Source organism: Carassius auratus, chromosome 32, assembly GCF_003368295.1.
Source record: "Carassius auratus strain Wakin chromosome 32, ASM336829v1, whole genome shotgun sequence".
NCBI classification, from domain to species: domain Eukaryota; kingdom Metazoa; phylum Chordata; class Actinopteri; order Cypriniformes; family Cyprinidae; genus Carassius; species Carassius auratus.
This window is the reverse complement of record NC_039274.1, coordinates 9,785,806-9,805,565: the sequence shown is the minus strand read 5'-3', so window position 1 is coordinate 9,805,565 and position 19,760 is coordinate 9,785,806. Positions and strand designations below refer to the sequence as shown.

Sequence of the window (19,760 nt, the reverse complement as noted above, 5' to 3'; positions counted from 1 at the left end):
AACTCAATACAGGAACAACGGAAGGACATACTGTATGAGCTTAAATGTTTGGTATACATTTAGTTACTATTTAACACAAACTTAGATGTGGAAATTTGGTTCTATGCACACATGATGACTGTTCCTCTGTTTCCTCTCCTTTCTCAGCATGTTGTATTTGTGGTGAAATTCTTCGTGGCGTGGCTGATTCCAGATGTGCCGGTAGAGGTAAAGGCACGTATAAAGCGTGAACGCTTTCTGGTTCAGAAATACCTGCACAAATACGAAGTGGACAAACTCAAGATGCAGCTGAGTCAGAGTTGCAGTCAGGCTACAGAAAAGGCCTCGCTGCTGCCCTCTAGTCCGAGTAAACACCGGGTGCTTTCTGAATCTATTTGATTTTCCCTGAATCCTCAGGACTAATCTAATGTACTATACACTGCAAAGCATGGTGGAATCGAATCTTTGGGACCCCTCCATACATTTATTGCAAAAAACTTCATCCAGACACCTGCCAGATCTTTTATAAAAAACTACTTGTGAGTTTTATGGGAAAACCACTCTCCTCTGTGTTTCTCTCAAATGAATGGAGTGCACATGGCAGAGCTGCACTTCTATAATGGCGAAAGCTTGGTGACTGTTCACAGAGATTTCAGCAGCAAACCTTCTGGAACTCTGCCTGCTGCTTCTCAGGTTACCTTGAGCAAGCTGCTGGGAATTCAGCTGATGAATAATCATTTATGACCATTAAAAGAGTGAAAATGTTTTACAAGGCAATAAGCTTTTATGTACGTCCAGCTTGTTTCCATTATATATATATTTTTAAGAAGTAATCTGCATAACCTGCTATATGTCTTGTTGTGAAAGAGGTAAATGTAGACAGTGAATTTTTTTTTTTTTTTTTTTTTTGATATGTCAGATTTTCTTGCAGGGTTGTGAGGTTTGACAGTTAATATATGTTGTTAGATATTTTCTTTACAGAACAAGCTGATAGCTGAATAACTGTCAAGAAAACCATCATCATTTCTGTAGTTCTTGGATTATCATGTTTCACATATTTATGTTTTATTATTGTTATTTTTGATTAATGCTTGATCTTGCCACACATTTTGTTTTGTGCAATATTAAATGTAATGTTTTTTAAATGTATTCTAACTATTGTTAGTTTTCTTCAATGATGAATTTGTTTCAGCACAATCATAACCGATATATTATCTGGTTGGAAGGATTATTTTTTATCAGATTCAGCTTTACAATGACTTGCGGTATGTTTTCTGATACTTTGAAAATCAGAAACTCAAGCCAATATTCATTACCTCATCCTGTAAGAGTCTGTCAAGGTTTGCACATGTCTGAAGCTAAATGAGCATTAGCTCTCATCTGTAATCATGACTAGGTGAACACTAGTCTTGTGTAGCCCTGTTGATGAACACTGTTCGCTCCACACCAACCATCCTCTATAGGGACATCACTTGTTTGAAAGTGAATAAACATGTTCAAATTATGTCCCACGAGTTTTTCTGTTTTTAAACTTTCTTACAATTTCACTACACATTTTGTGAGCCAAACCCGTTAAATTCATAAATGTTATAAATCCTTTTCACTATTCTTGTAAACAAAGTTTTATCCTAAAGAAAATGCTATAATATATATGTACCCGAGGTTAAACGTGACAATCGTTTCATTATATATATATATATATATATATATATATATATATATATATATATATATATATATATATATATAATATATGTGTATATATAATATATATATATATATGTGTGTATATATATATATATGTATATGTATATAATATATATGCATATGTGTATATATATAATATATATATATATATGTATATGTGTATATATATAATATATATGTTTATGTGTGTATATATATATATATAATATATATGTATATGTGTGTATATAAATATATATATATGTATAAATATATATAATATATATATATATATATATATATATATATATATATATACGTATGTATAAATATATATATATATATATATATATATATATATATATATATATATATATACGTATATATAATATATATATATATATATATATATATAATATATGTGTATATATATAATATATATATATATGTGTGTATATATATATATATATATAATATATATGTATATGTGTGTATATAAATATATATATATATATATATATATATAATATACAATGGGAATCGAAAGTTTGGGCACCCCTTGCAGAATCTGTGAAAATATGAGTGATTTTCAAAAAATAAGAGAGATCATACTAAATGCATGTTATTTTTTATTTAGTACTGTGCTGAGTAAGATATTGTACATAAAATATTTTAACATTTATTCCACAAGACAAAAAAAATGCTGAAATTATTAAAATAACCCCACTCAAAAGTTTGGGAACCCTTGGTTCTTAGTACTGTGTTCTGTTACCTGATGATCCTCGACTGTGTTTCTGTTTTGTGATGGTTGTGCATAAGTCCCTTGTTTGTTCTGAACAGTTAAACTGAGCAGCGTTCTTCAGAAAAATCTTTCAGGTCCTGCAGATTCTTCAGTTTTCCATATTTACATATTTGAACCCTTTCCAGCAGTGACTTTATGATTTTGAGATGCACGTTATCACACTGAGGACATTTGAGGGACTCAAACACAACTATTTAAAAAGATTCAAACATTCACTGATGCTCCAGAAGGAAACAAGATGCATTAAGAGAGTCGTCTTATTTATTTGGTCCACAGATGTTCACATAATAAATTGCATTAATCCTTGAGGAAAAAAATAAGCTCATGAATAACCATGGATCAAGTTTATAAAAGAAAGTCTTGTCTCCAACGACGAGAACATGTCAAAATAAAGAGATTGAAATGTATGGACACGTGTTCAGCGCTTGTTGGGCGTCCTCTGTTAATTCGGTCTTGAACACAAGGTGGCGCCTGCGCGTCACTGAGCGCGCTCTCGACTACCTGTTGTGGGAACCGCTCAACTGCGCAGAGTTACTTTCCTACAAAGAGGTCTGTGATTTAGCAGGTTATCAAAATAAAAATAAAAATACTACGATATAAAATTATCTTATCAAAATGCCCCTTCATTATGCTCAACCATAAGAAACTGACTTAAATTAATAATAGCTTGCATCTGGGGTGTATTTGCGTCGAATTCGACGTATTTTTTTACACACAATAGCAGTTTTATTTATTTATTTTTGCTGTGAAGGACGGTGCTACGGAAAGAGGGAAGGGGACTGTGAGCTATGTATGAATTATTAATACGCTTTCCTTCACACCATCACACGGGGAAACACCCCTCATTCGGTTTCCATAGCACCGCCCCAGGAGGCCTGCACTGCCTTTCATGGAAAACAAGCAATAGGCATAAAAGCACAAATGCAGAAACTATTAGAATGTCAGCTCACGTGCCCGTCATATAAGCATCGAAAAACTATCCTCTGTCGCTCGTGGATCATAATTCAGATAATTTGAGATCAAAATCACAGAAAATGTGAATGGAATGTGAACACTGTCCGCCCCTCTGTAACCCCTCCCAAAGCAGTGCACCGCTGCTGGCTCTGAAGGGAGCGATCCGCTCCGCGCACAGCGCACTGCTGCTTGATAAAGGAGTGGCGGCGGAAGCTCGCGCCGCTCTGAACCCGAAACTGTCGCTGACCTTGGTGCTGAAATCCATTCACCTTCTTCTAAAGCTGCTCGACTGTCGCTTTACACCGAACAAGTGACGGTACGAGGCGAGGAATTGGTTACCTTTTTAAAAAATTCTTCTCTTAATTAACCATACGTCGTTTTTTTTTTTTTTTTTTGCAAATCCGAATTTGTTTTTCAACTCCGTCAATTTGAAGCGAACGTAAATTCGTTGACTCAAGTCTGAGATGGCATCGCGTGCTCTTATCGCGCGCAGGGCAGTTTATGAGTTTATAATTATGAGTAGACAGAGCCAGACCACTTCTGATATCTCTCGTGTGTAGGCGGATTTTTTTTTCTTCGCTCTGTGAACACCGTCGTGAATTTTCCTCATCTGTCTAACTGAATCTCTGATCCGCTGGGTGTCGGTCCGGTATGCTCTGTCATTTCACACTGTGACATGGTACTTTAACATTACCGGGAAAACGAGGGATTATCACATTTGGACATGGAGACTCCGAGGGAGCCTGGTTTTAAGCCCAGCAAAGAGGGGCTGAAGCAGCTAGCGGGGAAGACACTGGGGCACGTGTACAAGTAAGATATTTTAACATTATAAAACAGATTCAGTCGTTTAGAAATAATAGGCCTACATTTGTTTGTGTGTGTGTGTGATTTAAATTAACTATTGTTATAACAGAACCGAAAATCACGAATTTGCAGCAAGTTTTGCCTATTCACTAACGAGTTTCCCCAGTCGGTTTTGGCGTCACGCCTCATGAAGACGTGAAGAAAATTATGTAATTCTGCATAATCTTGGGAGGAGGGGATGGAAGCATGCAAGTTTTTCTGTCTTTGAAGGTTGTCATTGTAATCCGGTGTTTCAAATGCATTTACGATTGAACAGTTATCGTTAAATTAGAGGATTCCCTTAAGTGCTCCTTCTTTTCAGAGACCATTCACGTATTTCCGTTATACCTTTAAAAAAAAAAGACCGCGATGGAATTCATGCGAGAAAATTGGTTTCTACATAAGTATTTCACGTTGGTTTGATGCTCCTTTATATTGAATCGTTTCGTGAGTGTGTCTTGTAAAAAAATATTTGAAATCAATGAGGAGAGTAAAAGTAAATAAATAAATAAAGATCGACAGCCTCGACCATCTGAACGAATTTTTCTTTCGAAACTGAAAATACCTTCTTTCTTTCTTTTTTCTCCCAGGCACTACCTTTAATACATATTTCCTCATTCTTTCGTTTTTTTTTAAATACTAACAGACATTTTGTAGCCTCTGGCTATTTTCCAAAATATTAGGACATTGTCTTTTATTTGTCATTTGAGATCAAAAACGGAATTTACAATTTTAATGCAGTTAATGTGCATTTTGTGTATTTTAAATCTTCCAAAGATCAAAAAATAAAATGCATTTTATTCCCGTCACATTTGCAAATGTGATTTATGAAATGAAATTTTAATACGCCTGAAATAGAATTGTATTTTTTGTATTTTTATATAGCTATATAAAAAATACATTCTAGACATTTTGCACATAACATTATATAATTTCTCTTGAAACAATATGCTTCCATTATCTAATAGTAAATAACTGTTCAAAAAAACTCTCCTTACGGCTCTGGTATAATAATATTAGTCTTAGTGAAGTTCGTGAACATCAGTGAACCTTAAGCCTGTGTATGAATGTAAATAAGGTGAAGGTGAAGAGAATGCTGCAATGCGGTACAGCGCGCTTTACAGCAGCACACGAAGCCTATGTGGAGTTAACACAATCTTTGTGGTGAAAAAAATAAGAAAGAACTCTTTGTGTAGGCCATTTCAATAACTATTGAATATGTGCAGCTTGTAGTATAGGATACAAGTGGGAGTGTAAATTGAATTAAATGTTAAAATGAATTATTGACACGTTATAAGTAATAAGTGTGGATGAAATTCATTACTGGTTCTCCAGGATTGTAGTCGTTATGATGTAAGTGTCCTACAGGGAGTCTGACAAATGTTCTTCTGACTGATTCAGAGTGTTAGAAAAGCGGCAAAAACCTGGCGAGAATATCGAGCTGACCGAGGATGGACGGCCTACCCAGATCAAGGACAAAAAGCCACCTCTGTGCGACTGCACGTGCTTTGGACTTCCGCGCCGCTATATCATCGCCATAATGAGCGGCCTTGGCTTCTGTATCTCCTTCGGTATTCGGTGCAACTTAGGCGTGGCCATAGTGAGCATGGTGAACAACAGCACCATTCACCTGAACGGGAAGATCATCATTAAAGAGGTTTGTGCGCGAGGCACGCTTGGATTTCATATGTGCACGTCTGTTTCGTGACACCCCCACACCCCTCAAGAGCGTGCACACACACATACACATAGACACGCATGCACCTTGGCTACACTTTGTTTTACGGAAAATAAAAAAGGGACAGAATTTAAAAGCACAATGATTTGTTTTTTTTTTTTGGAAGAAGGCTTAGTGGATGTCCCATTGCTAGCTTGGAAAATATTGAAAACAAGAAGGCTACTCATGCAAAAAGAAATTGACCTTGGTTACTTGAATGTCATCAGCCTCAAATTGATTAAATCTTCAAATGGAAACTAACCCTGCGCTCTTGTCATTTTATTTATTAATTAATTTATTTATTTATTCTTTGCACATTGATTTATATTTTGTTTGATACAGCCAAATATATTCACATTTTTAATTGTCGATACTCTTTTACAGATAGGATTAGCATCCTGATATTTTCTGTTGTTTCTCTCCCTTAGAAGGCAAAATTCAACTGGGACCCAGAAATAGTTGGAATGATTCATGGCTCATTTTTCTGGGGTTATATTGTGACGCAGATTCCCGGTGGATACATTTGTTCTAGATTGGCGGCAAACAGGTAAAGCCCTAGAAATATAATAATTTATTTATACTTAAAACTATTATTATTATTATTATTATTAGGCAATTATTAGCTCATAATGCTACAGTAATTAATTGCCTTTGAAATCACACTTGGTTAATTGAACTTCCCATATTGCAATAGAAAACCGTAGGTTTACCTTGTAGCTAAAAATACCTAATGTTAATGATAGGACATTGAGTAAATTAATAAAAACCACGTATAATAAATAGTCTTTAATAATATTTTGTTTTATTGTGGTTAATATAGATGTCAATTTTTTTTAAACCAGCAGGTAAATTGTTTATTGTTACATGAGCTGGCGAGTTCAAATTGGCCTAAATGTTCGTCAGAAATGAAACTTTATGTTCTCTTTCGGAGAATTTGAATTTATTATTTAATGCAAAATGAGAATTAATGCAAGACGATAATAAATATCCGAAATAAACGTACAGCGGACGATTAAAGCGATAGTCACGCCCGAATTCGTATTTCCAAATTCGATCTGCAAATATTGACTGTACAGATACACGTGATGCGTTCTACATTTGGTTTGAGTTCCACACAGTAAATAGCTTGCATGGCGGTACCATGCTGTATCATACAGGGGGTGGTTATTCATATTGGCGAATGGAACTGTACCTGCCATTGGAAGAAAAAAATGGATAATGGGAGGAGCTTATTTAGCAGAAGTTCAACCCAATCTTATGTATTTATTTATTTATTTATTAAAGACTCTTAAAGTCACACATATGTGGTGAAATTAATTTCATTACGAGTTATTTTATAACACTTTATTTTATGCATTAGTGCAGTTTAAACCAAGTTTATTTAGTCAGAAAAACGAACAAAAGAGATCGAACTTCTTGAGAAACATCCAAAACTAGCTATCTTAGCTTCTCACGTTCTTATTTTAAGGCCATGCACTGTAAAAAGTGATACTCTATAGTTACTCAATTAAATTGTGGCAACAGATTACAAGCAATATTGTTAATTACATTTAACACATTATAATTAATTGGAATTAATCAAATGAGATGCTTAAAACCAATTATTCAAAATGAGTAAAATAACATGAAAAAAATAATTAAAATATATTTAAAAATATCGGTTTTGTTGGATAAAACGAGAAGCACACAGCTGCAGCCTGCATATAGATGCGGGGTTGCACATGTTAACCCGCCCCATACCTACTGTGATTGGTTTGACCATCTTTCATAGGCATACATGATAGGAAATGCGTGTGTAGTTGGTGTACAATGTTAAAAATAATACATTATATTTAGTTAATAAAATTGTGGCAACAGATTACAAGCAATATTATTAATTCAATTTAACACATAATAATTAATTAGAATTAATCAAATGAGATACTTATAAATTAACCATTCAAAATGAGTTAAATAGCACAAAAAATAAGCTAAGTTTAAACAAATAGAAACAACAACAAAAAAATAACATTTCTTTAAGAAAAACAACACACTATGAACATTATGTTATGCATACCAGGCCAGTAGTTGGAGACTAAGAAGCACAGCCCAAAAATGTAATTTACAAAGTCATGTTTTAGTTGATTACATGGAGATGATACAGGCATCATGTTCAAAAGCTCATGTTTTCAAGCTACCAAAACTGGAGACACCTGATGTTAACAAACAAAATCACTGCAGGAGAATAATCTAAATTTTGGTTACCATTACGGTGGTCAGTGTTTGCTGTAGTTGGGAACTTTACCCTTAACCTTTCAAACAAAACTTTTTTTGGTTGCTGTAATTGTGAGATTGCCGCTAGATAAGCCAATAAAGAGTAAGATCAGGTGGTGTTGTTTGTTTTGACAGCATTTGGTCTGGATTTCAGTTGTCCTATGTTTGAACAGCATATGGTCTGGACATTTAAAAAAAAAAAAAATATTTAGGCACACAAACATCAAGAATCAGCCTGAGAACCTCAACAATGGTGACCATCAAAAATCTTGCTGCACTGCATTCTGGGTGCCACCAATCAAAACTAATTTATGGATCCCATTATGCTGTCTGTCACCATTCTTGAGAATCATATGCTGGTTCTTGATGTCACTTAGTGCCAAAGAGAAAGTTTCCCTTCCCCATCGCATTTTTTTTTTCTTAATCAGAATTCTTAAACTCTGGATTTCACATAAAAATCCAGGTCTTCTATTGCAGAATTACAGATGTTGCTTTAATGAATGTCAATTTGTCTCCGAGAACAGACTCAATTTATAATGCTCAGGCCAAACAAAGATTGTGCTAGATTATAACCAGGACCACCGCAATTCTGTCAGCAAATCTAGCTGTTATAATTCAGTTACAACAGCTGTACAAAATGTAACATTAAAAAGTCAAGGGTCAAGAGCCCAACTAAAGCAAACACTGACCACTATAATGGTAACCCTATAAATGTACCTTTTTTTCCTTCAGTGATTCTGTTTGTGAACCTTAGGTGTCTTCAATAACTTTTGGGCGACTGAAGACACACACTTCTGAACATGATGCCTGTATCATATCTATTTAAGCAACAAAAATGTGAACATGTATAGTGTTTCTTGAACCCCAACTACTGGCCTGGCATGTATAACATAGTATTCTTCAGCATAGTGTTTTTTGTTTCTTTGTTTTCAATAAAATCAATATTTTTGTGAAAATTTTAATTAATTTTTTCATGTTATTCTACTCATTTTGAATGGTTGGTTGTAACCATCTAATTTGATTATTAATAATTAATTATAAAGTGTTAAATTTAATTAATAATATTGAATGTAACATTTTAAACAATTTTATTGAGTAAATAAAGTGAATCATTTTTTACAGTGTGGTCAAATGCATATGAGACATCAATGTTGTGATTTCATTATAAATTGATTGATTTTCATATAATATAATATAATATAATAATTTGGAATACAATTTTTATTTGTTCAGAGGGGAAAGTGGGGGGAGAGAGAGAGAGAGTTCATTGCTATGGTTGATCATCCTGCTTGTGTTCTGTGAGTGGCAGAGTGAATGCTGACCCGTCGTGTGAGTTTGTAGGATTAGACTGTGGGAGTGGGTCTGTGGGGCATTCTCCACCTGTTAATGAGATCCCGGGGGGAGCCGTGTCTAATCTGCTCAATGAGGGGGGCATGGCAACCAGCCCCGGACATTCGCCAGAGGGTTTAGCTGTACCTCATCTATCACACAGCATTTTATAATAAATAAATAAATAAATAAATAAAGCTGCCATTTCGTAAACTGGAGATGTGTTTAAACAATTTATGGCTGGCTAACAACAAATGAACGCTGTCAAGGAACTATCCTATAATAAAATGCTTTGCAATTATTAGGTCTGTTAACTCAGATCTTCGAATCTTTGATTTAATTGACGTTGCTGAAATTGTACCATAGTTCTCAGTTCATATTTTGGCTATTGGTCGACGTGATTGAGATCTAATAGAATCAGCGAGTCTCGTGCTGGAGAACTCCCTCAATCCGATTAGCAAGCGCCGCTGGGAGAGAGGTGAGAGGGTCTCGAGCTCTACAAGAAGGGGGGGAAATTGGAAATAAAATGGAAGGCCATATTTCCTCTGTGGCAGTGCTGGCATCACCCCGCGCGACCGAAGGCAATATTCTTGTTGCTGTTGTTGTTTTTCTTAAGAACAGATCGCAGAATTTAGATTATATTTTGATTGAAATAGTGTGAGTATGAATTATTGATAATTATAGATATTGATACTTTTCTCTCAGCGATAAAAAACGTATGAATAAAATGTTACAGAGGAAGCTAATATATATTTGCATTCTATAACCTATATTCTATAATTTAACCATGTTTCCATCTATTATTCAGGGTTTTTGGCGCAGCCATTCTCCTCACATCCACACTGAATATGTTCATCCCCACAGCTGCACGTGCTCACTATGGTTGCGTCTTATTCGTTAGGATATTACAAGGGCTTGTAGAGGTAAGAAAGTACGATTTACTCTCACTCGTAAAAAGCAATCTAATACCATACCCTCTATAGTTATTTATATATCATTTGGTCACTTGATAATAGATCTTCCTTTAAAACAAGAAAGAAAGAAAAAATCTTCCTGGGAAAAGCCTGCAACAATTAGTTATGGCATGATATACTTTTGCTGAAGAATCTATTTACACAAAACTTTTTGTCTCAGCACATTTCTTTGTGATATAGAGCTGATGTGTAGTATTATTGTTTTTAGGGTGTGACCTACCCAGCCTGTCATGGGATCTGGAGTAAGTGGGCTCCTCCACTGGAAAGAAGCCGTCTAGCCACAACCTCCTTCTGTGGTAATTTCCATCTTTATTCTCTTTAAAGCAAAATAGATTAGTGCATAATAAAGAAAACCAATGTCATTATATTTGTTTAGTTGCTACCTTAGTGCCTCATTATTGTGTGCATGTTAAAATTTTAAGATACATTTGTTTATCCGCAAGAATTCTAGTAAATATTATTTAGGCATGGACCATATTTTCCAATGTTGTTTTATTGCATATTCAGTGTCTGATTTTTTGATCAATTGAACTCCTCTTCTTCTCTTCTGTAGGTTCCTATGCTGGAGCTGTCATTGCAATGCCTTTAGCTGGGATCTTGGTGCAGTACACTGGCTGGTCATCTGTTTTCTATGTCTATGGTAAGAGTGGTTTATGCATGTACTGTATGAGCCGTGATTGTGATGTAAACTGTCATTGTATGAGTGTGCTTAACGCTCTTGATGAGTGTATTTTAGGAAGTGTAGTATGGATTGACTCACTGATGCTGGGTATTGATTTTTCCTTTTGATTCTCTCATGTGTCTATCCTCTGTGCTGACACTAAATCTGCCCGTCACTGGGCCAAGAATTAGTGCCGTCTGGAAAGCAATGAATTGTAATCCAGTTAGTTATATGAGGAGTTTTCAGTCTGCTGATTTTCCTGTCTGCTTCTTTTATGATGTTTTCTTACAAGACCAACATCTTAAGAACTGTTTGTTTCCCTTTAGGATGTGTTGGGATTTTCTGGTATATGTTTTGGATCCTTGTGTCATATGAGAGCCCAGCTGAACATCCCACCATCACAGCTGAAGAACGCTGCTACATCGAGGAGAGCATCGGCGAGAGTGCGAATCTCATGGGTGCTGCAGAAGTGAGTGACCACAAACATAATCTTGCTCCACTCTTGATAGGAATGGAATCTCTGGGATATAGTGGGGTTGGATATCTCAGAAGAAAATGCTTGATCATAGGATTCAATTCCTTTTTTAAGAGCTGTTTTGACTAACAGCATAACATTTCCTCTCACCCAAACCTATAATTAAGCACCGCTCTATAATTATCTATAATTCTAATGCTCATTTGTTGCTTGCTGCTTGTTGACACAAATCTACTTCACTTGGTTGTGCCTAGAAAGGTTGTCCTTCCAAAATATTTTGTTCTATGCATCTGTTGTTGGTTGGATTTTGAAATGTGGGTGTTGCTTATAACACAGGCTTGCAGGGATGCAGTGTAAGGGGGCTAAATGATTGGAAAAGTCTGTCATTTTCAGCAGACAGTCCAGTTATGACATTTTGATTGTAAAACAAAAAAAATAAACATGCACAGAAGAATTGTTCACAATAAGATCTATATTATTCATTTAGTATACTATGCTTTATGGCAACTTTAAGATTGGGAGCTAAAACAAACTCCTGGTTTTCTCTCTGCTTGATTTTAATTTCTTTTATGAAGAGATCTGAATTTGAGATTTCATATAGGGTAAATAAAACCACAGTGTTATTTTTGTCAGGATGTCTTGAAAACAATGAGAAGATAAAAGTCATATTTCTTTGGTGATCACACTTCTAGGTTTATAGTTATTTTGTAAATATTAGACACAGCCGAATTGGTACAAAGGTTGATTTTGTCACCAAAGTGTTATTTGAGGACATCTAATGAAATCTGTGAGTTTAAAGTACTAACAAGGAGTTAGTCTATAAGCGTATAAAATATCAGACAGCGTGCATTTCTTTGGTCTAAATGCCATGCGCTCTCAGGGAACATCAGTACTGACAAAGAATCAAAAATGTTCATTCCTGCTCGCAGAATCAAGACATGACATATAAAATCATTAGCAGTATGGGTATTAATGTAACAGTACTCCACATGCTGCAATACTCATTTCTCTTTCAGAAATTCAAGACACCTTGGAGGAAGTTTTTCACATCCATGCCTGTCTATGCAATCATTGTGGCCAACTTCTGCAGGAGTTGGACCTTCTACTTGCTGCTCATCAGCCAGCCTGCATACTTCGAGGAGGTGTTTGGCTTTGAGATTAGCAAGGTAATTGCAGTTTACCTTTCATGTTGTTTGCATTTAAACTCGTATTTGTTTTATACAAACCTAATAATTGACAAAATAACTAATAATTACTTAATCAGCAATCAAGCTTTATTTGGGTCAGAATGGCTAGCCTTAGTGTCTAAATCACATATGATGTTTGTCTGTAATTCCAGTGTGCATCAGTAAATGGGTGACCTTTGTCATTCCCTAAGGTCTGAAATAGGTTGATGAATTATTCATTGTGAATAGTTCATAATGAATTATTCATCAATCACTTATTGGTGATTTAAGTCTGTGCTTGCATCTCATTTTGCTCTTGTTTTCTCACTTCCTACAGTTAAACCTTCAATCATGTCTTTACATCTCGTTGTAGTATTAACACACTAATGGTGATGCCTTACATACATTATGATGGTGCATGTCAATTTGTTTTATTTTTTAGAAGACATTTATTTATCAGATTTATCCAGTATTTACTAAAATTGTTTTATTTAGGATTTTTACATGGACCTGTTTTCCTCTTTTCTGTGGTTTAAGCACATCCTATTTTTCCACAGTATTAACTAACATTGGTAATGGCTAATGCTTTCTGCAGTGTTTTCAGTAAGATGCTTCTGAGCCTGTCGGCTGCTGTCTTATTCAGGTTGGCATGCTGTCAGCCTTGCCCCATCTGGTGATGACCATCATCGTACCCATTGGGGGACAGATAGCCGATTTCCTTCGTAGCAAAAACATCCTGTCTACTACCACAGTTCGGAAGATAATGAACTGCGGAGGTGAGAGCAGCCTACTGCATATAGCTCCTATAAGACTGAATTCTGATTAAATCCACGTAAGCTAGGATTGTTCAAGGAATGGATGAAAATAAATAAAACATTTCTTCAAACTGAATATTAATAGTCATAATAATAGTCATGTAATTGTCTTTTTTAGCTTAGTGTGTTGATTATCTTTCACAGGCTTTGGGATGGAGGCCACTCTATTGTTGGTGGTTGGTTACTCGCATAGTAAAGGAGTGGCCATTTCGTTTCTTGTGTTGGCTGTCGGCTTCAGTGGATTTGCAATATCAGGCAAGTCTTTGGAGAAGCAGTATGTCTGATTTAATGTTTTGCCTTGCTAACCTGATTTTTATACACAACAATGACAAGAAAAAAAACTGTAATAAAAAGCCACCATATCCACAGCCAGGGATCACAGCAATTAATGACTTATTTCTGACAAAATGCCATGTTTTCCTTTTATCACTCAAAATGCTCTTCCTGTGCTGCAGCTTGGAAGGAATAGGTTGTTCTGCTGGACTTTTTCAATAATTCATACACACTGTCCCCTGAGAGCAGCCTCACAGGCAGAGCACTCAAAGGGGGAGGGGCCAGCGACTCCTCCGCTCTACAAGATGGCTGCTCTTTCTATTTTTAGTCTGAATCTCCAGCATCATGTTAGAGATCCTGAAAAATGTTCACTCTTGCTGCAGGACCACGATGTGCAGATTATACTAGAGGAATTCAGTCATATAAAAATATCATTCTGTAATGTTGTTTGTTGAAGTGTTATTTTAGTGTCATTGATATACTATTATAGTTTTAAGTTTTATTAATATTGGGTTAGTGTATTTTTTGCAGTGTGTATTTTAGTATAAATGTTTTTTTTAAATGTTTATTTTATTTTAGTCATTTGTTTTAGGGAACAATAGTAACCATGGTGTGTTGTAATTAATTCAGTGCCAAAAAGAGAAAAAAAAAATGTTATTTCTATTTTGTCCGATGTTAATGTAATGTATACACCTTTACTGTCCATCAGGTTTCAATGTCAATCATTTAGACATCGCTCCTCGCTATGCCAGTATCCTCATGGGAATCTCTAACGGAGTGGGAACTCTGTCAGGAATGGTGTGCCCTCTTATTGTGGGAGCCATGACCAAAAACAAGGTAAGACCACCTTCAGGATTTTCTTTTGAATTCTAGATCTTCAGTACCTTATGTGTGGATTGGATGGATCATCATTTAAATTAAAGATTTTGCCCCGTGGTGGATTAGATGGCTAAGGCGTGACACTTCCGTGGTTTGAGAATCACAGCAAAACTGTTATCTTGATTCTTTTCTATATTATTATATCTGATATATAAATAATATTGTGATTTCAAAAGGTTTTGTGTGACAGATTTTCAGATCTCTCTCCCTACCTTTTATTCATTACCAAAAGTGCTTGGATTCACCAGCATTAAGCCTATGATTATTTAATGCGTTTTTCTTGCAGCTCCTTTATGTCAATGAATTCCTGACAACTCTTTCTTCCTTTCAGACCCGAGAAGAGTGGCAGTATGTGTTTCTTATCGCTGCCATGGTGCATTATGGCGGTGTAATCTTCTATGGCATCTTCGCCTCGGGGGAGAAGCAGCCGTGGGCAGATCCAGAACAGACAAGTGAAGAAAAGTGTGGCTTCATTGATGAAGATGAGCTGGCTGAGGAAACTGGAGACATCACCCACAGCTACGGTGCTCTGGGAGGTCCAGCCAAGACCTACGGTGCCACTACACAGTTGAACGGCGGATGGGCAGAAGGATGGGATAAACGAGAGGAATATGTACAGGAAGGTGTGGAGGAAGGGGGCTACAGACACAGGCAGGGTGGGGATTACTCCTAGACCTCACACACACACACACATACACACACAAACACACACACGATGCATACAGCCCTACAGCAGCATACGGTGGAACAAAAAAGTATTTGGATAGACTTGGACACAAGTCAAAACTAAAAGTGTATAAATTCCATTGCATCATCAAATAAGAAAATTTAAGTGTAATCTGCAAAAATAAAAATGCAATTTGTCTTTCTTTGCTTTAAATAAGTGGATGTATGAAGTGTCATCATTTTGAAATGATATATTATTTATTAAATATATATTATATAACTGAATATAACAAACCTGTTGTTATCTAATCTAATGCAATGACATTTCTACATTTTTAAGTGTAACTTAAATGTCCAGATACTTTTTGGAGCCACTGTACAAACAGTACAGGATTAAAAAAAAAAAAAAAATATGCCAACACTGTAGATTTTGTAGTGTCTGTGAGTTTTGAAAAAAATATTATCGGTGAACATAGAAAAATAACCTATAAATTGTTGTATGTTTGCACAAATTTAAATGATCAAATCCTACATTTACATATTAATTTAAATGAGTCAATTATTCAAAGGAGATGGCACATATCAAAAATTGGCAGACTGTACATTTTCTATGTATTAAAATAGAGTAACTTTATTTCAAGTGCAATCATGTGTAATATTCTGAAACCGAGTTTTTCCACTCCATTATTCTGAGCCTTTTCAGCATAAAGAAGCCTGTAGAGTTAGTCAGGAAACTGGCTTCCAGAAGCGAGGCTCTAGAGTCATTCGTGGAGAAATACTGCTGTAGAGAATTCCAGCCAAGCAACTGGTTTCCACTTTTTTTTCTGATTGCACTGAGAGAGCTGTGCAATGTAATTTAACAGCACAACCTCATGATGCGTTACTCGTCCATCATTTGTCATGTTTTTTGAGAGATTAAAGAGGACATTTGTCTATGACACGGCAGAGGACAAAAAGCACAGTTTTTTAGATAAAAGCAACAAAAGTGTTTCTCAAGCTCAGCAATTATTTCAATCGTATCCGTAAATATAAATATATTTTTGGACGGTGCTGTTCAATTTGGTGTTTGGTGTAATAGATGAAACTTGGGAAGGGGTTTGATTTTAGATAATTGGGATTGCAAGAGCTACAAAAAGCAAAAGCACAGTGTGTCAAGGCTACGAACTCTTTAATTTCCATGCAATTGTTTTAACTCCATGCCATTTTGACATCTGTGAATGTTGGTTATGCATGGGTCAGAACTGTTTTTGTCTTTACAAATGTTTTTTTAATTGTATTTTACACATTTTTGTTACATATGATTTACACAAGATTACTAATCTGTTACATATGTGTCAATTTCTTTGCACAATTAACCAAAGGTAACATGTAGTGAGATATTTGAGCTGGGATGGAGGGGGATGGGAGAGTTTCCATCAAGTAAAGAAGGAAGAACCTGTGAAAAGGGCTTGCATAGTCCTAGCAGAAGGTAATAACCATATTCAATGTACAAAGCAATAAATCTATGGTAACAGTTACTTATTAGCAGTCACTCATTAAAAAATATGTAACACATTAGCACATTTAACTGTAATCATTTTGGTTTTAAGTGTTTTTGTGATGACAATTAAAAAAAAGAAAAAATATTAAATAACTACTTACTGTTAAATATATATATATACATATGAAAATATATTTAGATTTAGCAAGAGTCCAGTGCAACTCTCTTTACTGTGAAGAGTTTATGTGCTGGACCCACTCACCAGAAGAGAATGATTCTTAAGTGCCACCTGCAGCTGGTTCCTGTGTAAACTCTTACTGGGGTCCTCAGCTCCGCAGGTGGCCGCACCTCTATAGTCGTCCTGTATGGTTGCCAGTGGTTGCTTTTTGAGAGTATGTTATTGTCGGGTATCCTTTACGTATCTTTTTGTCCTTCCCCTTTGTTTCTGGTCTGTGTATTGTCTGTGGTTAGAGAAGCGCTCCCTTGTCTCCCTCTTCCCTCTTTCCTCCTTGCATTTTCCCACTACTGTTTCAATATTCAGTGACACAAGGATCGTGTATAAAGGTATTCAAAAATCTTCAAAAATGACAGTAATTTGCCTGATGATGTTGAAGTACCTTATTCTTGTTTTCTGCTTAAGAGTGAAGTGTGAATATATGGCTTCTGTGTTACTGTAAATGGAGAGGTATGTTGATGTGAAATTGAAATGCTCTATATAGCCTTTTTATATATAAAAGTATAACAAACTTTACTTGTCTGTGTTGTTTTACTGTGATTCCATTAGGCTTTGCATGCAGGCCAAGGACAAACCTGCTTAAATTTGTGTCAAATTTGCTGCCAATATTGTGGATATATAGTAATCAGTGTTGGTTTCTGATTAGTCTTCAAGCACACCAAGTACTTTTTCCAGCTGCTGCGAGTTTGTAAATCATATCTACGATTTTAGCCCAGGCATTGGTTATGCATCACCCATATTGCATCTCTGTGCCCTTTCCTTGCTCTAGTAAAATCAATATAGGGGTCCCTGGAGATCGGCAAAGCCTATTGACCACACAAACGTCCTAATGGAGGCAGGAAGGAGGGGCTGCACTTAGAAGCTATTTAGAGGATGTGTTCAGACTCCTCTCTCATCAGCATCTCTGATGCAGGAAACCTACTGCCCTCCCGCTGTTGTGTATTTTTAGCAGACAAATAAAAACATTTCAAAACTACTTTTTAATGATGGTGTTAAGTTAAAATCTCAGATATAGGTTTAGAATTTCATAATTTGGAGCATCCATTGTGCTTGATTAAAAAGTCTCTTTGGTAACACTTTACAATAAGGTTCTATTAGTTGATGTATTAACTAGCATGAACAAACAATGGGCAATACAATTATTACAGTATTTATTAATCTTTATTAATGTTAGTTAATGAAAACACAGTTGCTCATTGTTAGTTCATGTTAATTCAGTGCATTAACTAATTTCAACAAACACAACTCTTGATTTTAATAATGCATTGGTAAATGCTGAAATTAACATTAACTAAAGATTAATAAATGCTGTAGAAGTCAACTAATGAACCTTATTGTAGAGTGTTATCGTCTCTTCAAACATTTGATCTGTACGTCTGACAAATATTTTCTGAAATATAAGGTTAGTCCTGTAGTTTGCATCTGTGCCTGTTCTTTCAGATAGATAGATAAAAAAAAACAGTCCTCACACGAAATAGTGCTGCAGATTCAGACAGATCCGCATCCCTGCTGAACACACAGTAAGAGAGGTGTGAATGAGACACTCACCTGCCAGACGCTTCAGAGGTAGTGACCTTGGCAGTGTTTTTGCCTTGGTGAAGGATTTCTATCTATCTATCTATCTATCTATCTATCTATCTATCTATCTATCTATCTATCTATCTATCTATCTATCTATCTATCTATCTATCTATCTATCTATCTATCTATCTATCTATCTATCTATCTATCTCTGTCTGTCTGTCTGTCCATTTGGCTATTGTATTGGATGCGAGTTTCTAATGTTCAGATGTCACAAACATCCTCCATAACCTGGAACACAGCCGAGTGTCCCCATGCATTCAGTAGGGCAGTCAAAGTCAAGCTCCTGTCCCGCCGTAGGGAACCGTCACAGTCTGGACGATGTCCAGCTTTGCCCTTTCTCTCTGTTACAATGTGTAAGTCAGTTACTAATTGGATAACCTTTCTTTCAGCGGCTGATTTACAATATCAGATTGACTGAAGAAACATGTTCACACTCGGGTGAACATAATTGAAAGCTTGTCAATTGAGTGTGGATGTGTAATTGGTCTGAGTAAGGTTTTGTTCTAAATTCCACAAAGATGCTCAGGTTACTGTTTTTACAGAAACACACCACCATGATAACCAAGAATGCCACAAATAGAACCACAAAGGAAGAGTAAGAGCATTTTTTAATAGATAGATAACTTAATTGTAACAGTATCTTTTAAATAATATTATAAAATGGATAGTTCTGGTTCTTGATTCTGATTGGTTGAGCCGCATTCAAAGCTGTAAATTACGCTCCAAACATACACCTTTATTTACTTCTGTGTGTTGCGCAACTACATTGTTTAGTGGAAGAATAATGTTTTTTAGTTATATTGTTACAGTTTATTTGCTCTGTTTTGTTCTTTGAAATCTTACTATGTGTATGGAATAACCGTTTTATTAAAGCAATAAGTCGAGCCTAAAACCGGCCCTTAGCTGTTATAAATTTGCTGTGAACCACAGCTTCTTGGGGCTTATTGCTTTACTAGCCATTAACTTCTAGAATAATTAAATCATTGTAA

At 35.6% G+C, this 19,760-nt stretch overlaps 2 protein-coding genes across 3 annotated transcripts in view; both read left to right on the top strand.

The window, feature by feature from the left end:
• LOC113051564 (anoctamin-5-like) overlaps window positions 1-1,485 on the top strand; it is a 30,296-nt gene extending 28,811 nt beyond the window's left edge. For both annotated transcript variants that reach the window (XM_026215439.1, XM_026215440.1), the window contains one exon: window positions 148-1,485. In XM_026215439.1, coding sequence (XP_026071224.1) covers window positions 148-378 — 231 coding nt within the window. In that variant the 3' untranslated portion in view covers window positions 379-1,485. The remainder of the gene's footprint in view (window positions 1-147) is intronic.
• Window positions 1,486-3,446: 1,961 nt separating this feature from the next.
• On the top strand, window positions 3,447-17,702 carry LOC113051563 (vesicular glutamate transporter 2.1-like). Its single transcript, XM_026215437.1, has 12 exons — window positions 3,447-4,231; window positions 5,666-5,921; window positions 6,410-6,528; window positions 10,372-10,486; window positions 10,746-10,833; window positions 11,091-11,177; window positions 11,525-11,667; window positions 12,690-12,839; window positions 13,483-13,615; window positions 13,799-13,909; window positions 14,637-14,764; window positions 15,138-17,702. The coding sequence occupies exons 1-12, from the start codon at window positions 4,146-4,148 to the stop codon at window positions 15,477-15,479; spliced, it is 1,758 nt and encodes a 585-aa protein (XP_026071222.1). The 5' UTR covers window positions 3,447-4,145; the 3' UTR covers window positions 15,480-17,702.
• The last annotated feature ends 2,058 nt before the right edge of the window (window positions 17,703-19,760 follow it).

Coding starts and splice junctions, on each gene's coding strand:
- LOC113051563 (XM_026215437.1), top strand. CDS start 4,146: ATGGAGACTCCGAGGGAGCCTGGTTTTAAGCCCAGCAAAGAGGGGCTG. Junction 10,487..10,745: donor TATTACAAGGGCTTGTAGAG/GTAAGAAAGTAC, acceptor TATTGTTTTTAG/GGTGTGACCTACCCAGCCTG. Junction 12,840..13,482: donor TTGGCTTTGAGATTAGCAAG/GTAATTGCAGTT, acceptor TGTCTTATTCAG/GTTGGCATGCTGTCAGCCTT.